Raw genomic sequence first — 17,818 nt, forward strand, 5'->3', positions numbered from 1 at the left:
TAATGAGAGAAATAGGAATTATCTCTAGATGAGGCGAGTTAAACAAACAAAAAAATGAAGAAGTTTAAAGAATTTGATAGTTTAAAAAATGACACAAAATACATTCATATACAAATTAAGGGGGGAAATTAAAGGTGGTAAATATAACTATTAAAAAATTGTTATTTGCCAATCTTCACCAGAAAATGACCAAAGAAAAATATCTAGTATTAAAAAGTTATAAACCAAAATTGTTACTACTGAGCCTACTACCAAGCCTAATAAAATGAAAAAAGTAAATATTTAGGAAGGTGGTAGAGAAGTAAATTATAGTCATATATTATTGATGGCTCAGAGTCCTAGTACTTTATCTTATAAAACAAGTAAAATAGATAAAAGCATTTGATTACTAGTAAAGTCTTAAGCAGATGAGGTTATATGAATAGAATAAAATCTATATTTCTTTGAGGAAACTCTTTGAGGAAATGAAACTCCCAAATACACATATTTGTTCATTATTCCACTCAACTACTACTTACTATTGACAATATACCAAGAACTATGTTGGCCTTAGAAATAGATGTAATACAATAATCTCTATGTTTATGGAACTCATGGTCCAGTATATATTGATAACAATTCTGTAATAAGTAAGATAGTGTCTTAAAGTCCTAAAAATAGTTCATGTTAAAGTGAAGAGATTCTTTAAGCAGTATATGTTTATTTGACTTTCTCTACAATAAATTAATATTGGAAGTTGAGTGGCTCTGGTCAATTTGTGACATAAGACATGAAAAAGTGATTTTTTTCTTAGACATAATTGCTTCATACTTGAAGCAAAACAAAATATTTTTGAGATGTAACGCTATTCTGGACAATTACTGCAAATTATTATCTGTCCAAGACTATTTTTCCACACATGCACTACATAGTTAGACATATATACCTTTGCCATTACATTCTTTTTGTATTAAATGTTTCTTCATATTTTCATTGTGGCATTGAATTTCCCAGCTCTGGATAATTTTACTTATTTTTGAAACTCCTCCATAAGCTTGTGGTCCAAAATACACAATGGTAATTTGAAGGTAATGCAATAGAATAAAACTGACTTAACAAATAGTGAGATGGTTTCAAAATTATAGTCAATATTTTAGAGTTTTGGTCTCATTTTTGGATTGTCCTACATAATTTCAATGATGAACATTATTCTACAATGTTTCATTGTGCTAAAAAATTAAAAGAATCAGTGACAATGCTTATAAAGAGCCCTTCCATGTTTCCTTGAAAATCATTTTCTATTATTTTAATATAAATTGTAATTGAAAAAGCATTCTTTAAATGAACCATTTCTGGATCATAAATATTAAAAATCTCAAAAACAACTCAATTTTTCAGGAACTAGCATCATGATCAAAATAAAACAACCACATAAAATGATAAAAAGTATATGTTTGAGTATGCACACATGTACAGCAAGTTAGATACACTGACCTTTAACTGAAGAAAAATTACAAAATAGGTAAGATGTTTATTAGATTTCCAGGAAGAGAGAAAAAAAGATTTCCTTAAAAACATGGGCAAGTATTTTTATATTTTACTACATCTTGAGAAAAGCAAACCATTACCTGTGCAAGAATGGGGAAGCCAAGGTTCCTACATCCGTTACAAGGAGTTAATGCTTCCCAGAGTCCTGAGGGCCCACAAGTGTTCTCATCATCATCATCATCTTCCACTTCTCCTGGTGACAAATTTATTGTAGATGAAGTTCTCTGAAATTAAATTTATATTATACCAATATATTATCTGAATGTTATTTAGATATCTTAACATCAATTAAATTACATTATTTTCTTATAGTGTATGTTAGCAAGCAAAATCAGCTTAATATTCACCATAGTTATGAGGCTGTGCCATGGGACTAAGACAAAAACTTGGATAACTCAATTTAAGTTGAATGTTTAAAAAAAATTGAATGTGAAAAAACTGGGTGAGAAAGACTATTAAGATTCAAAGTTCATAATGAAAAATAGACATGAAAATGACCCAAGAAAATATCTCAGCAGCAACAAACTAGAGAAATCTTATCATTTCTAAATGCAATCAGAGGAATAGAGGGAAAATACTTTATTGAAATAAGAATTGCTAAAAGCACATTTTTTTCCACAATGTCTCCTTTTCAAAAAAATGAACTTCATAAAATTTTATATCGTATGTGTAACGGGAATAATACTTTAAAATTAACAATAGGACTTCAGTGTTGAACCATTTGTAAAAATGGTCTAACATGCATAAGGACAAGGACAACAGGAGAGAGATTAGCAGAGGAGTAATAACAAGAAAACTTTAAGATAATGATAAACAAATGGGTACGAATTACCTGATCTAGCAAACTTGAGAAAACTGAAAACAAAATGTTTACAAGAGTTAAAATAAGCAGCATGTTTATTCATGGCTCAGTGCCACCAAAGGGGCTTAAGAATCAGAGAGACTGACTTTCCATGAAGATGTATGTGCAGGTAAGCTGCAACAGGATAGACTCAGACCCATGTTCTCAACTGGCCAAGGAACTAAACCTTCACCACTGACAAAGAAATTGGAGGTTTATTTTCTGGTGGCATTGAAACAAAGAGATTAGGAATTCTAACACTCCATGCACAGTTAACAGAGGGGTGTCTCTGTAAAAACAAAGAAAATAATTGAATGTCTAGTAGTTGTAGCTTCCCAACCCATTCCAGTGCCTGCCCACATTTGCCCCAGATAATATGGCAGCTAGGTTTATATCCCCCAGGCGGGAGATGACAATATAGTCCCTTCTGCAGGAACTGACCTCCCAAGAAAAGATCTGTAAGTCCCTAGTAAAATGATGGGGTCCTATGCCTTAACTCTTACTGTGAAGCCCACCTCTCAAAAAATCTCTACCCAGATAAACAGTTTTAGGTAAATATGAACGAGAATCCAAGCCATCATCACACATCTGAAGAAAGCCTTTAACAGAGATAAAAATTAATATACAGAAAAAAGTTATAAATAGTATCCACAAATAGAAGATACTTGCATCCATGAAACGAGAACAGAATGCTATTAAACAAATAAATACCTAAAACCCAATAGAAGGTGAAAAATAAATCTGAGGAAATCTCCCAGAAGATAGAACTAAAGATGAGGAAAAATTAAAATTTAACAAATCGGGGATCAAATTAAGAGCTCCATGTAGAGGTAGAAGGAAATCATCAAAGTAACAGTGCAAGGAATTTTGCCAAAACTGATGAAAATTCCATATTCAAAGAACGTGATGAATGCTCAGCAAACTGATTTTTTTGTTATAAAAAAAGGTAAAAGTCTTCAGAAGGTAGTGTTGGACACATACATATTGTGACTCTTGAAGTTAGTGAAAATACTGTATATATTAAATTGTAAATGGTAGCCCCTTGACTGCCCCAGAAGTTGTGACTATAAAATATAAGACTTTAGGGTGCCTGGGTGGCTCAGTCGGTTAAGCATTCATCTCTCAATTTCAGCTCAGATCATGATCTCAGGGTCACAGTATCGAGGCCCATGTGTGGCTCCTTGCTGAAGACTCTCTCTCTCTCTCCTTCCGCGCCTCCCCCATCCCTGTGCTTGTGCTCTCTCACACTCTGAAACAAAGAAATCCTTAAAAAAATAAAAGACTTTATTTTTCTATATTCACATCTTAAATTTCCCTTGATCAACTTTCAATAACTGAGAAATCATAAACTTAAAAAGCCCCATAAGCAGTTATAGCCTGTAAGATACAATGATAATAATAGCTATAACTGATTGAGCATTTACTATGTGACACTTTTTATTTTAATTCTCACAAACTAAGGCACAGGGAGGTCAAGTAAAACTAAGATCAGAGAGCTGTTAAGTGGCAGAAAAAGGATTCCAATCCAGACTGCCTGACTCCAGAGCTGACCCCCTTGACCACTATGTTCCATTGCTTCTCATTCAACACAATATCCTGTAAATAGGAGGGCATGTATTGCATGGAGCACTGGGTGTGGTGCATAAACAATGAACATTGGAACACTGAAAAAATAAAACTAAATTTAAAAAAATAAAAAATAAAAAAAGAATAACCAAGCTGACGTAATTGCAGTTCAAATTTTTAAAAAGTGTACTTGTTAATATATTTCTTGCTATATGATGACACTCCTGAAAACAATTTGCTCTCTGTGATGACTAAAATTTCTATGATTTTGTACATAGTCACCCATCCTTTCATGAAAACACATTTCTGAAATCAGTAACAAAAGGTGAAAATCACAGGGATATTTCATCCTACAGACATCCTGGTGAGAAAATCTTGGGGCATCTAAAACTTTAATCTAGCAAGAGCATCTATGTGTATGGTCAATGCTGTCTACAAAATAGAATAAAATAACCAAATAGGCCTCTCCTTCACCAACTCATGATCAGTTTGTTTGACCGTCAATGTTAACATGGCATAGCACCATAAATCAATTACATTCATGGTAAGAATTAACATTTCACAAATTAATCAGTTCTTTTGTATTTATGTTAACGGTACTATAATTATTTGATCCAATTTTACAGGGAACTTCCTCTATCTTCTCTCCAGAGAAACACCCTGTTTATGTGTCTTCTTTGCTCATAAATTACTTCACATTGTACGGTAAATAATACCCAAATTCCGCAAGGTTCTATGGTAAAACTATTTTTCAACACTTTTACTTCCTCTACTATACCTAATCATGTTCGATGCATTTATTCATGCCTTCCATCTTACTTCTCCATGCAGCATATTGTACTGGTAAAGAGTTCAGGCTCTAAAATTTGTTTTGAATTTTCAGCTTGCCTACTTATTAGCCTACTTATTAGCGTGATTTTTGTCAAATATGACCATTGTCAGCCTCTCTTGCCTTATCTACTCAATGGAAATAATATAAAAAATCTCCCTCGGAATTTTTTTGATAATTAAATAAGGTAATGAATATAAAGTGCCTGACACATAATAAGGTTTCAAAACATATTAACTACCATTTTAGCTATTATTATCTTATGGGCCCACTAATTCCTCAAAATACAGCTCAGATTCCACTTTTTAGATTTCCCACAAACAGAAATGATATGGCTCTCTTCTAAACATCTGTAGCTCTTTGAGTGAGTTTGTGTATTATAATATTTCACGTAGACCTTGAGATGATGGATGGCATAGTGACAAAGAGAAGTAGATGTGACGTCAAATAGATATATATATTTAAAACACATCTTTGCTGTTTTCAACTGTGCTACTTAGAGAAAATCACATAATCTTATTATTCCTAGCTTCTTTATCTGAAAAGTGGGTAAAATAATAATTCCTACTTGATAGGGTTGTACGAGGATAAAAATTAATTGCATGATAGTGACTGTCACGTGAAAAATAATACATACTGTTATTTTTATTATTATCTTTATCCTGAAAGAGTTGTACATACATACACACACTCACACACAACTTATTTATCCTAGTTAACTGTAAGTTATTTGAAAGCAAACGTTGTCTTATTCACATTTGTATCTCTTATAATGTGTATGCATTATAGAATTTAACAATTATTTATTGAATGAATTATCAATGAATTTCAAACTATCATTTTCACTTCACTACCTAAAAAATTTTACTAATATTAAGGGGTATATATAATTTCATTGTAAATCTCACTATAGTTACTTTAGTTTTATTTTATATTAACCATTACCAGCTGCATTAGCAGAAATAACAAAATTTATCAGTGGTCTAGTACTGCCCCCTAAAGACAGTATATAAATTAGCGGTGTAAAACAACAATTTCCACGTGCTGCTTTCAATTTAAAAATGCCTGGGAAAGGTTTTTATCAAACTAAATATAATCTTCAATTTCTTATGAAAAGAAAGCCACATGAACACACTTAAACTTGGGAGTTTCCTTTATTCCAAATGCCTTTGAAACTTTTTATTGGAGACCCAACTGTGTTCCTAAAGTTCCAGGAATTCTTCCATAGAATATAGACCTAAATTGTCATGATTTAAGCCTATTAACCTTCTTGGTTAATACATAGTAATTATGTGGATGAAAGATTGGACCAGTTCTACATTGTCACAAAGGACTAAAGTCATAATACATAAATATCATGGGGAGACAAATTTGAGCTCAAAGAAAAATACTTCTAAAATAATTACATCAGTCCAACATTAAAGAAAGCAAAAAAAAAAAAAAGAGCATTGTGCTGTCTTCATTTTTAGAATTACAGGGTGGATGTGTGTGCCCAGTTTTTAAAGCAGTTTAGATTATGTTTTCCAGGGAAGGACAAGTCTGAGAATTTATGAATTGACTTTCTTGAAAGGATTATAGTTTCACTATTTCAGTTCTAAATCATATTTTTGATATGCCGCATGCCAGAAAGAATCTACCTGTTCCGGGGGAAAGGAAAAAGAATCCTATGCTACTATCTGAAGATAGCTTTCAGAACAAGTTATCACTGAGAAAGCCTTTTTGGTTTCATTTTGAAGTTAAACAGATGCTTTTGAGCATCTGTCAGTTCTTTGATTTTTGAAGTAAGAATGCAAGCTCGGTGCATTTTGAAGGCTTTGCACACCCAATGGCTCACTCCCAAACCCCTGGGTATTCTTTGTCATTCTGGAAGTGAGAATCTGTAGCAGAAACTGTCATGTCCCACAGTGTCGGTAGGCGACCTGGAGGAGCCGGTCCAGTCCAGCTCTGAGCACCTGGGCATTCCCGGCCAGAGGTAATCATGGCCTACATGACTCTACAGACTCTGCTTGATGCAGATGTAATCATAACAGATGTAAAACTCCTTAGCAATCAAGTAAGTTGTGTGCTTTCTATTTTACATAGGAAATCGTTTTCAGATTTTTTTTTTTAATTTATTTATTTGACAGAGATCACAGGCAGGCAGAGAGGCAGGCAGACGGGGTGTGGGGGAAGCAGGCTCCCAGCTGAGCAGAGAGCCCGATTCGGGGCTCGATTCCAGGACCCTGAGATCATGACCTGAGCCAAAGGCAGAGGCTTAACCCACTGAGCCACCCAGGTGCCCCAGGAAATTGTTTTCTAAAACTGAAATACTTGAGATGCCTGCGTGGCTGTCTTTGGCTCAGGTCATGATCCCAGGACCTTAGGATCAAGTCTGCCATTGGGCTCCCTGCTCAGCGTGGAGTCTGCTTATCCCTCTGCCTGCTGTTCCCCCTGCTTGTGCTCTCTCTCTGAGAAATAAATAAATAAAATCTTTTAAAAATTTTTAAAATAGGGACGCCTGGGTGGCTCAGTTGGTTGGACGACTGCCTTCGGCTCAGGTCATGATCCTGGGAGTCCCGGGATCGAGTCCCGCATCGGGCTCCCAGCTCCATGGGGAGTCTGCTTCTCTCTCTGACCTTCTCCTCGCTCATGCGCTCTCTCACTGTCTCTCTCTCAAATAAATAAATAAAATCTTTAAAAAAAATTTTTTTAAATAAAATACTTGAATTGTGAGAAAATGCGACCTCGGTTTGTATTAATTAGTTTTTAAGGAAATGCAATAATCCATGAAATGTGAATAAATGGAAAGTAAACCAAAAAAAGTGGTTTCAGATATTGAATAACCCAAAAAGTAGCATTGGGATTTCCCCTGTTTGACAAGTGAAGAAGCTGATATTCTTACAATGTTATTTAATTTGCAAGATCATCCTACAAATGAGACTAAATTATGATCCAAGTCTTCTGACTCTAGGTGCTATAATCTTTCTTCTACCACGGAACCAAACTCCTGACAACAGATATTCAAGATGTTCAAAATATCCACAAAGAAAATTTTTTTCTGTCATAGTTTATAAATGAAGGTCTTTACTTTTTAACTCTAAAATTCTAAAGTCCATGCAATTGAAATGAAGGATTAAGGACCTGTTATGATGCCACAGAGCCCCTTTACATCCTCACCCGTCAATTCTCTAACGGATATCTTTATAAACATGGCAGTGGTGGGGCAAAGACGGAGGATATCTATGTCCTGTCTAAATGTCACTGGAGGAAACCTGGGGTGCTCAACTTAGCCAGAATATAAGAGAACAATGTATGGGTGGGGAAATGGGATGATGGAATAGACAAGACTGTTGTTCTTCCTACCAGAAGTACAAAAAACAAAATGAAAAGTAGGACAAACATCGAATTGAACTGTCAATGCAAAGGGACCAGACAGAAAGACAGACTCCAGGAGGCAGGCAACCATCAGAAATGGAGGTCCATACAAAGGAAGACCATTTGGAATAGGAGTCAGCAATCCAGACAACTGTGCAGCTAAGTCCCAAGTGTTTTTGTCTTTTTCAAAAGATGAAGCTGATTTATTGATTTTTAATGAAATTCTAAGTAATACATGCTTATTATAAAACAAGTTATTCAAAATTAAAAGTTGTTAAAGGAGAAAGTGAAGTTTTCCTAACCTCATTCTCACTGTAAGCACTCAGTGCCTGTCTTTCCAGATTTTGAACTTGTCTGATGATTTTGTTAGGATAAATTCATAAATATGTAATTGTATTTCAAAAAGCACAACCATTTTAAACTTTGTATATACTGCCAATGTTGTCTCTAACTTACTCTCCACACAGTGCACAGAGAAGTTTTTATTTTTTTAATATGAAAAAAGAACATGTTACCCTCATCCTTAAGAGCATTCAAGTTTCATCATTCTTTAAGTAAAATGCAAAATTCTTTATCATCCAAAATGCTGGATATGACTTGCCCTCACCTGCCTCTCTAGTTTTGTCCCCCCACCATCCTTCTTCTTCCTCTTTGCTCATAACATTTAAACACACTACACTGTCTCTTTCCTGGAATATATCTAGCTTCCACCTACCTAGAACTTCACTTATGAACTTCACAACTAACAGTCTCCCAGGATACATTCTCTCTTCTTCCATTTGTCTTTAGAAACAGAACACCTAGCCCTCTTTTTCTATAGTTATAATAACAAACCCTTTTAGTTGGACATATGCCTACCTTGAATAAAGACATTTCCCAAGCTCCATTACAGGTAGGTGTGGGCAAGTGATTAACGTAGTCCCTTGGGGTAAAAGAAGTGTTCTTAAAGTGATGAAACATGTCCTCCTTCCCCTGTTTTCTTTTTCTATTGATGGGGATGCTAATGAAATGGCTGGAGCTGAAACAGTCATGTTGAACCATGAGGCTTCCTTGAAACTAGAGAACATACACAGTGGAACAATAAAATAGAATAATCCTTGATTCCTCTTGCTGATGAGTACTACCAGCCTTAGACTGCCTAGTCTAAGCTTTTCATGTAGGAGGGGGAAAAAAAATCCTTTTAAAGATATTTTAGATTTTCTGTTCCTTGCTATTATACCAAACCCTAAAAAATAAATTGTGGGAACATTCTCTTATCTTCATCAGGATTAATCTTACTTGTGCTTTAGGTGTGAACTTAACTCCTTTCCTCTGGTAGCCTTTCTTGATCCCACAGTCAAAATTAATTTCCTTTCTTACGTGTTTTCACAGCAACCTACTTTTTTTAATAGCAATTATCAAAATATAAGTTTACAGTTACTTGTGTGATTTTGGTTCAATATCTCCTATTCCTACTCAGTTACAAGCTGCCTGATTGCTGAGATGTCTGTTGGGTTAGCTACCACAAGCACTGTATTTAGCACAGTGTCTGAAACATTAAAGACCTTTCCATTCCATATGTGTTTGATGAATAAATGAGTTAATGAATAAATGCCAGCTTGTCTTCAAAATTAACATGAGCATTCACACCAATTTAACTATAACCCAGATCTGAGTGTACTTTATCTTCTGACTCTACTGAATTCACTTGCTTTCACCGTGTTTGTCCTATATTCAAGCTAATGTAGAACTCAGCATCTATTGATTTCATTAAAGAACACATTCATACATTTCCCCTTCCACAGAGAAGTGCCTAGTTTCTTTGATGTCTATTTCCTCCCATAGGTTTATTCCATTAGCTCTTTGAATTCCTCTCTTTCATTATGCAGAACAATTTAACTCTAGTATACATTTCATCTCCAAATTTGCATAGCCAATCCCATTACACAGGTGACTTCACACAGGATTATTTTTTTGTCAACTTGGAAGACAATAGGAAAAGACAGATTGATAATATTTTATTTTTTATATTATTTTTAAATTGGGGAACTAAGGGATATGGTGAGAGAAAGAAAATTGTAAGATATTAAGCTGGCTTATTTATAAACCGAAACTATGACAGGGCCAATGATCAAACAAATACAGGTCAGTAATCATATTACTCAAAAAGAAGCAGACTTGGTTTATCTTAAATTCAGTTCTGAAAAAAAGATCACACACCACAATTTAATAATAGCAATGCTCAGAAAATTTAGTGTCAAAAATAATACCTTCATCAGCTTATTAACACTAAACATCTGCTTAGTTTTCTGAAAATAACTTCAATGCTACCCTAGACTAGCTTTGCACTTCAGCCATTCCAGGTTAGTGAAATTCACCAAAGCTGCAACATTTAAGTCCTCTGAAAAACAAAATTTCTCTCGGATTTATTTGAAGTTACCTGGGAATGCTAAATAGCTTTTATATCTTCAAGGAAAAGAAAGGAAGAAGAACAACAAGTCTTCATGCCAATGAGCACACTGAGTCCACCCCTTAGGATCCACAACACCAAAATGATGTTACTCTGTACAGTGGTATTTGGAACTGGGAGATTTGCAAGTATCAGAAGTATTTCACACTTTCTGAAGGATGGACTTGCTAGTAAAGCAATTATTTTTAGTTGTAAGAAATATTTAAGAACAGATTAAGGAGAGCCAGAAAGCCCCTGGCTAGGCGCAAAGGTTTCAGAGACTATTTGTCTTCTCTAAATCCCACAGTACAGATGGTGCTGACAACTCAGTCTACTGTTTTGAACTATCTGTTAGATGTTACATAAAGTGTATCTTATGTTTATGATTATGGGACCAATATTTTTTATTATTTGTGTAACCTGAAAAATGACTAGCACAATTCTGGACACCTTAAATGCATGTAGTTGTGACTTGACAACTCTGGTCCTTTCTCATTTTTTACGTCTTCTTTAAACAACTGTAAATAGAAATGCCCTTTAAACAAATGTAATATAAAAAATGCTAATGTGCTAGTTCCATACATACATAATGTATGGAGATATGTATATGTTCATGTGTATGTGTGTGTGCATGTATGTATTGGACTAAAAAACAGAAAATAAAAAGTATGTTTGATCAGGAAAACAGGCCCAAAAAGACTTTTAATAATCTCATAATCAAAAGATAAAAATTGTCCACTCTTAAATAGCAATATTTTACCATGTTCAATATGTAATAACATATTATTTGCCATTCCTCACATTTATATTTTATATACTATTCTCTTTATTATACTGTATTTTCATCCATTTTATGGGGAAGCAGTTGCTTGGTTATATGAAAAAATTTTTGAAAAGCAAAGAATGTGATTGAAAATATATTAATTAAGCTGACATAAAGTAACAAAACTTATGACTGAAGCATTTTACACTGAAAAGTAAATGAATACAAATTAGATATTAAGTTTGTCAGATGAGTAGAAAACTGATTAACTCTAGGTCATAATGACACTAAATCAAAATAGGATAAATAAAATAGGAATAGAAATTGGGGATTTTTCACAGCCTGTTAATATTATATCGCCAAGGGTAGGTTAAGGACACATCATTGCTAAGAGATGTGGAACAGATGGTTTAGACTAATGATTTGATACTACTGGATAACTTCCATGATTCACATAATTGGTTGGAGGAAATTACACAATAAGCAGTGGTCTTCATTTTATTTTTAATGTAATATTTCTCACATTACAAGAGAAAATAATTTCTTAACTTTATCATCTCACAGGAGAATGGAAATAAAAGACTAAGATCATTAGTTCAGGCCCATAAAAAGCTTAAAGCCACAGAAAGTAAGACTAAAATACTAAATAATGTTTTAAAAATATAAAAGATTTTAGATATGTTAGTGTTTGTAAATTCAACTGCAGGATCAAACATTCTTTTAACAACACTAGACAAAACCCTGGGGAGAAAAGAAAAAAAACTTAGGAAGTTAAAACATGCATGGAGAACATAACAAAGGAAAACTATAAGTGGTCAAAAGAACACCTGATACAGAATCTTTTAAATGCACTCAATTAGGATGTCTTTAAAATGCTTATTTGCAAGTACTTTCATTAATAATTACTAAATATTTATTAACATAATGAAATAAAATCATAACACCTCTATGCAATTCATGTATTACTAACTGCTATGAATTGATATTACTATTGTATGGTATTTGGGGTTCTAATAATAAAACACCTTTACTTACAATGCTTTTACTTACACAACTTTAGACCTAATGTGTCAACTTACATAAAGAGCTATGAAAATTGAAATTCAAATAATTACAAATGAACAAGTCAAATTTTCTTTATAAACAATAGTGTTACAACAATTATATATGTCTAAATAATCCTTTGCCAATCAGATCACACAATCAACAAAATCATAGGTTTTGCAAACATTAGGAAAATAAATCTCAAAACATCTTTGGGGATAGATATGATTTCCTTTTTTTCCAGTTTATACACAAAGATCATGCTAATCCATAGAGTGATGTATGTAAAGGTGAAAGATGTATAAAAAACTGGAATCTAGTTCACAGTTTGGTCACATCGTTACTGATTAGATAGCAATTAACAGCAAAAATATATATTTAAAGGTGTTTTAAATATTTAAAAATTCTCTGACTCATTAAAAAAGGATTTGAGGGGCGCCTGGGTGGCTCAGTGGATTAAAGCCTCTGCCTTTGCCTCAAATCATGATCCCAGGGTCCTGAAATCGAGCCCCACATCAGGCTCCATCCTCAGCAGGGAGCCCCCTTCCTCCTGTCTCTCTGCCTGCCTCTCTGCTTACTTGTGATCTCTGTCTGTCAAATAAGTAAATAAAATCTTAAAAAAAAAGAATAGTTGTTAAAAAATAAAATAAAAAAGGATTTGTTAGAATACATACAACAATGTAATATAAGAAATTACAACCCCACAGAAGGTATTTTTGTTGTAAGATGTGTGTGTGTGTGTGTGTGTGTGTGTGTGTGTACATGTTAAATATACCTGGTGAGTCTGTTTTCCAGTGCAAAGAAGTTAAATTGTTTAATAGGGTTTTTTAAAACCATGTGTCCTGATAGAAACCTTCTAGGCCTGTGTTCTTGGCTTATAATAAACTCATGCTCAAAATAACTTTAGATTTAGGTTATTTTCCAATTCTAAGAGCATTTTCCTCAATTTCACCAGCCACAGGGAACAGGATGGTATGCATACGAGAGAAAGGAAAGGGTCTAAATGAAATCTTGAGAAGCAAACTCTTGAAGTTAATTTTTCATCTCAAGGCCCAACTTTGACCTGGTTGATTTAAAGTCATAAACATATTATCTAAAATAGAATCCTTTCCCAGGGGTAACAGCTGGTAAAGAGGGAGGTCTATATCTTACTTATGTTTGTACTCTTAATATCTAGAGTAGTATATGGCACAGAGTGGGTATTTGAATGCTGAATTTAATATGTTTCTTTTATATGTTCAACACACCCAATAAATTTTTTGATTGAAATATTTCACTAATTTACACTAGCCAAGAAACTCAAAACTAATGTTTTCTCCCTGATAAACTACCTTTAAGTAATAATCAGATTAACTATACTTGAGTGTCTTAAAAAACCTCTTTCTTGAGATAATTTTTTAAGTAAAAGAGAACTTTCCAGAGGCACCAGGACAAGCTAAAACTAAATGGCAATATCCTTTAATCTGTGCAACATTCTTGCCATCTGCCAGCACTTAATGAAATTTCCCAGATCCAAGATCAAACACCTGAATTGAAATGCCAGAGCCACATTGTGTCTAGTCCTGGCACTAAACCCATGCTGGATAAGTCATTTGTCTGAGATACTAGGTGGGATGTACTCATGACAATCAAAAAATCAGCAATTTCTGATTTACCAGATGTTACTGTGTAGTCATTCCCCAGTCTTCCACAATGATCACTGTAATTGAGAACTAATTTCATCTACAAGAAAAGAATTTTTCTGTTCCTCAACTATGGATTTCTATCATCTGAAAAACCCTTTCAAGGACACACAGCTCTGACCAAACAGAACTGCCCCAAACAGATCTGACCCTATACCTAATTAAATCTGTCACTTACATTACAGACAGTGCCATCCTATCATTACCTAAAGTCAAAGTCCCTTCCTAGAGCAGCCTATATCTAATAACTGGCCAATGAAATCCAGTTATCTTTTCCCAACCTAGGACAACTCTGAAGGGCCATTCCAGCTTCAGAGCTCCCTGTGATGTTGGCCAACCTGTAAGGGACCACCCAGTGGGCTGCAACTCTACTTTCTCCAGTGAGGTCTGAACCACAGTCTTGTGGAAAAGGCCTCTCTTCCAAGTTTGTCTTGCCTTGGGTACTTTCTCTCAGCCATAAGCTACCTTTACAAAATGTCGTCTTAAAATCTTTTATGTCAAGCTTCGTCTGTTTGAATTGCTATGTGATATCTGTCTCCTAATGTGACCCAGACTAAAACAATACCTTTTAGCTTCAAGCATGTGCCATGGCTGAAAGCAGAAATCAATGAATGGTGCTGAATCCTGGAAAGTTCAGTCAGTTACTGAAAAACAGTCTGAAGAGCTGGAGCTTTCACACTAAACTATATATTATTTAAGGTACAACATTTTTCAAAGGACAGAAAAAGGTATTTGATTCCCTAGCAAACTCTAACAAAAGTTAAAGAGCTTAACTTCATTCTAGAAAATATCTCTTTAAGTGGATGCTTAATAGACATCACAAATTGACTGCTATATCAACCTATCATTAAAAGTTTAGATGTGAGAGTGGAAACTTATTAGACCCAAAAGAAAGATGGGATTAATAATATCAATGACCAATTGGAAATACAGGGTCTAAAAATCCTTTACTTCATTTAAAAATGAGCAAATGGCGGGGTGCATGGGAGACTTGGTTAAGTGTCTAGTTCTTGATTTCAGCTCAAGTCATGATTTCAGGGTTGTGAGATTGAGCCCTGTGGGAGGCTCCATGGTGGGCATGAAACCCTGCTTAAGATTCTCTCTCTACCTCTACCCCTCTTATTCATATGCTCGCTCTTTCTCTCACTCGCTGTCTCGGAAAAAAAAAAAAAAAAGGAACAAACTGCAAAAAGGCTCTCATGGGAGGAGACTATTAAAAGATATTGTAAGGAAACATAAGGAAAGGAAATAGTTTCTAGGATATATCTTTTTCTCTGAAATTGGTTTTATATAAGATGCAAAAAAATTAGCAAATATATTTAGCATCTTTTAAAACATTCAAAAACTAGCCAGTATGAAACTGTGCATAAAAGAGGCAACATAGCATAGCTTTCTCCCTTTGAAAAGTGTTTACAAGTAGTCCTTGGCTGGTCACTGGGAACTTGGGATTTCTGAGGAATTCCTGTCACTTGGACAAGAGTGGCTGACTGTGCCTAAATTGTTTCTGAAGACTGATTTGTGCTGACAATTTGATTTCCTTCTGGGAGTCTGGGATTGTCGTACATGCTAGGGTGTCTACATGACTAGCCCCCAGGAAAGATCTGGGATCTGAGTCCTAAATGCACTTCCCTGTTTGGCAACTTTTCACAAGTGTTGTCACAACTCGTCACTGGGAGAATTAAAGGCATCCTGTTTGACTCCACTGTTAGAGAACCCTTAGAAGCATGTGCCTGTTTTTTTCCCAACTTCATCCAAGCATTTTTTTCCCTAGCCTGATTTGCTTTGTATATTTCCCTGTAATAAATCATTACTGTGAGTACAACTATTTGCTGAATCCTGTAAGTCCTTCTAGTAAAACCTGGAGATTACCTTGGCGACTTTCAACACAAAAACATCAACAGAGAATGAAAAGAAAGAAAAGACTCAGGTTGAGACAAAGATACAAATAAAACTGGTTGAAATAAGAAAAGAATGGATCATAAAATTCTTTTTGGAAGTCTCTAAGAGCCAAATTGATGTCACAAAATGTCATTTAGTGTTTTGATCACCAAATTAAAGAAGCTGGCCCAAATCCACAGAAGAAGGATAAAAATTTGTCAGAAAATCTGGTCCATCAGAAAAATCAAGAACACTGATCTACTCAAAGAACAGATAATCCTGAATGAATAAGCCTCAGCAATGAATATAGAGGAAATCATCAAAAATAGAATAGAAGAAAACTCTCTAGAATCAAGAAAGATCTGGTCTACAGCAAATGCCTCAAAAAATTAATGGAAAAGAATTGTGTCCAGACATATCTTGGCAAAATCTTTTAATTCTAAGAAAAAAGAATAAGCTCTTCAAGCTTTCAGAATGAGCATTCAGGTTGCCCACTATACTAGTGAGAATTCTTGGATACAAATAACAGAAACTAACCTGGCTAAATGAAGCAGGAAATACAATTATGTAAGTATTGGATAACTTGCAGGATCAATAAAAAGCCTAAAACTTCAGGCAATAAGAAGACACCACTGGAATCTCAACTCTCTTGTAACCGTAGTAACCAGTTTGGAGATCTTGGCCAATAGGAAGGTTTTCCCATCCTAAGTACCCAGAAAACAAAGAAAACTTTAAAAATCCAATATCTACCATATCTACCAAGAGAAAATATCATGCTGACTTTATGTTTTTGCAATATTTGCAATATTAAAATCATCACATGATAGAAAATGTCCACAGATTTTTCAGGGTGCAGAGTTGTAACTCAAGAATTTTATGCCTAGTGAAGTTACCAGTTGCACTTGAATACAAAACTTAGGCAAGTCAGCTCTCATAAACAATTCTTGAGACAACAAATTTATCCCAGCTGAAGATAAATTCTATCCTATCAAGAGACAAGTTAAAGGATCCAAAACATGCAACAATGCAATATAAAGGATAATTAGTGAATATTTAACTCAACTAAATAAAATTCTAAATATAATATTGTTTGCTAATATGGTTATAAAATTGAAAGTAAAAGCCAAAAAAAAGGTTTATAGGATTAAAATAACTTTTATATTAAAAGGATTGGAGTTTCAGATTTAATTAACAACATCTTGAGACGGTAAATAAGACAAGTTAAAGGAAGTTAATTTCTCATCATACTAAAATTTGTAGTTTTGTTCTTAAACTTGATAACTGGAAAAATACATCTTAAAGAAAGTATTGAATAAACTTTAAGACAGTAACTATTAGGGGCACCTGGTTGGCTCAGTTGGTTAAGGGACTGCCTTCAGCTCAGGTCATGATCCTGGAGTTCCGGGATCGAGTCCCACACCAGGCTCCCAGCTCTGCGGGGAGTCTGCTTCTCCCACTGTCTCCCCTCTCATGCTCTCTTTCTCTCTCTCTCTCCCTCTCAAATAAATAAATGAAATCTTTTAAAAAGTAAAAAAAAAAAAAAGACAATATTAAAAGTAAAATAAGAATTTCTATATTCCAGTTCACTATAAAAACAAGGTAATAAAATGTAGCCTATGTAATGAAAGGCAAAAAAAAAAAAAAAAAGGGCAGCAATAAGACACCAAAGGTATATAAGAAACCAACAACAAAAATAAAGATGGGAAATATTAATTATAAATACAGCTGAAATACAAGGTTTTAAATAGGCCTAATTATTGTATGCCAAACTCAAAAAGTATAAAAAGCAATCCTAAATATTAGGCTCTGAAAACTACCATTTATTTTGTGATTAACATATATGAGACATGTGGCAAGTTCTAACTATAAAAATTGTGATTTTAATCAAACATCAAATATAAAGCAA

The 17,818-nt window shown here is 34.2% G+C and overlaps 1 protein-coding gene across 12 annotated transcripts in view; it reads right to left on the bottom strand.

Annotated features, from left to right (window-relative positions):
* The window catches only part of ANKS1B (ankyrin repeat and sterile alpha motif domain containing 1B), a 1,143,054-nt gene that overhangs the window by 847,379 nt on the left and 277,857 nt on the right, over positions 1-17,818 (bottom strand). For all 12 annotated transcript variants that reach the window (XM_047741072.1, XM_047741077.1, XM_047741075.1 and 9 more), the window contains exon 9: positions 1,608-1,751. In XM_047741072.1, the coding sequence (XP_047597028.1) occupies positions 1,608-1,751 (144 nt within the window). The remainder of the gene's footprint in view (positions 1-1,607; positions 1,752-17,818) is intronic.

The sequence above is a fragment of the Lutra lutra genome, chromosome 8 (genome assembly GCF_902655055.1).
Source record: "Lutra lutra chromosome 8, mLutLut1.2, whole genome shotgun sequence".
Lineage (NCBI taxonomy): Eukaryota > Metazoa > Chordata > Mammalia > Carnivora > Mustelidae > Lutra > Lutra lutra.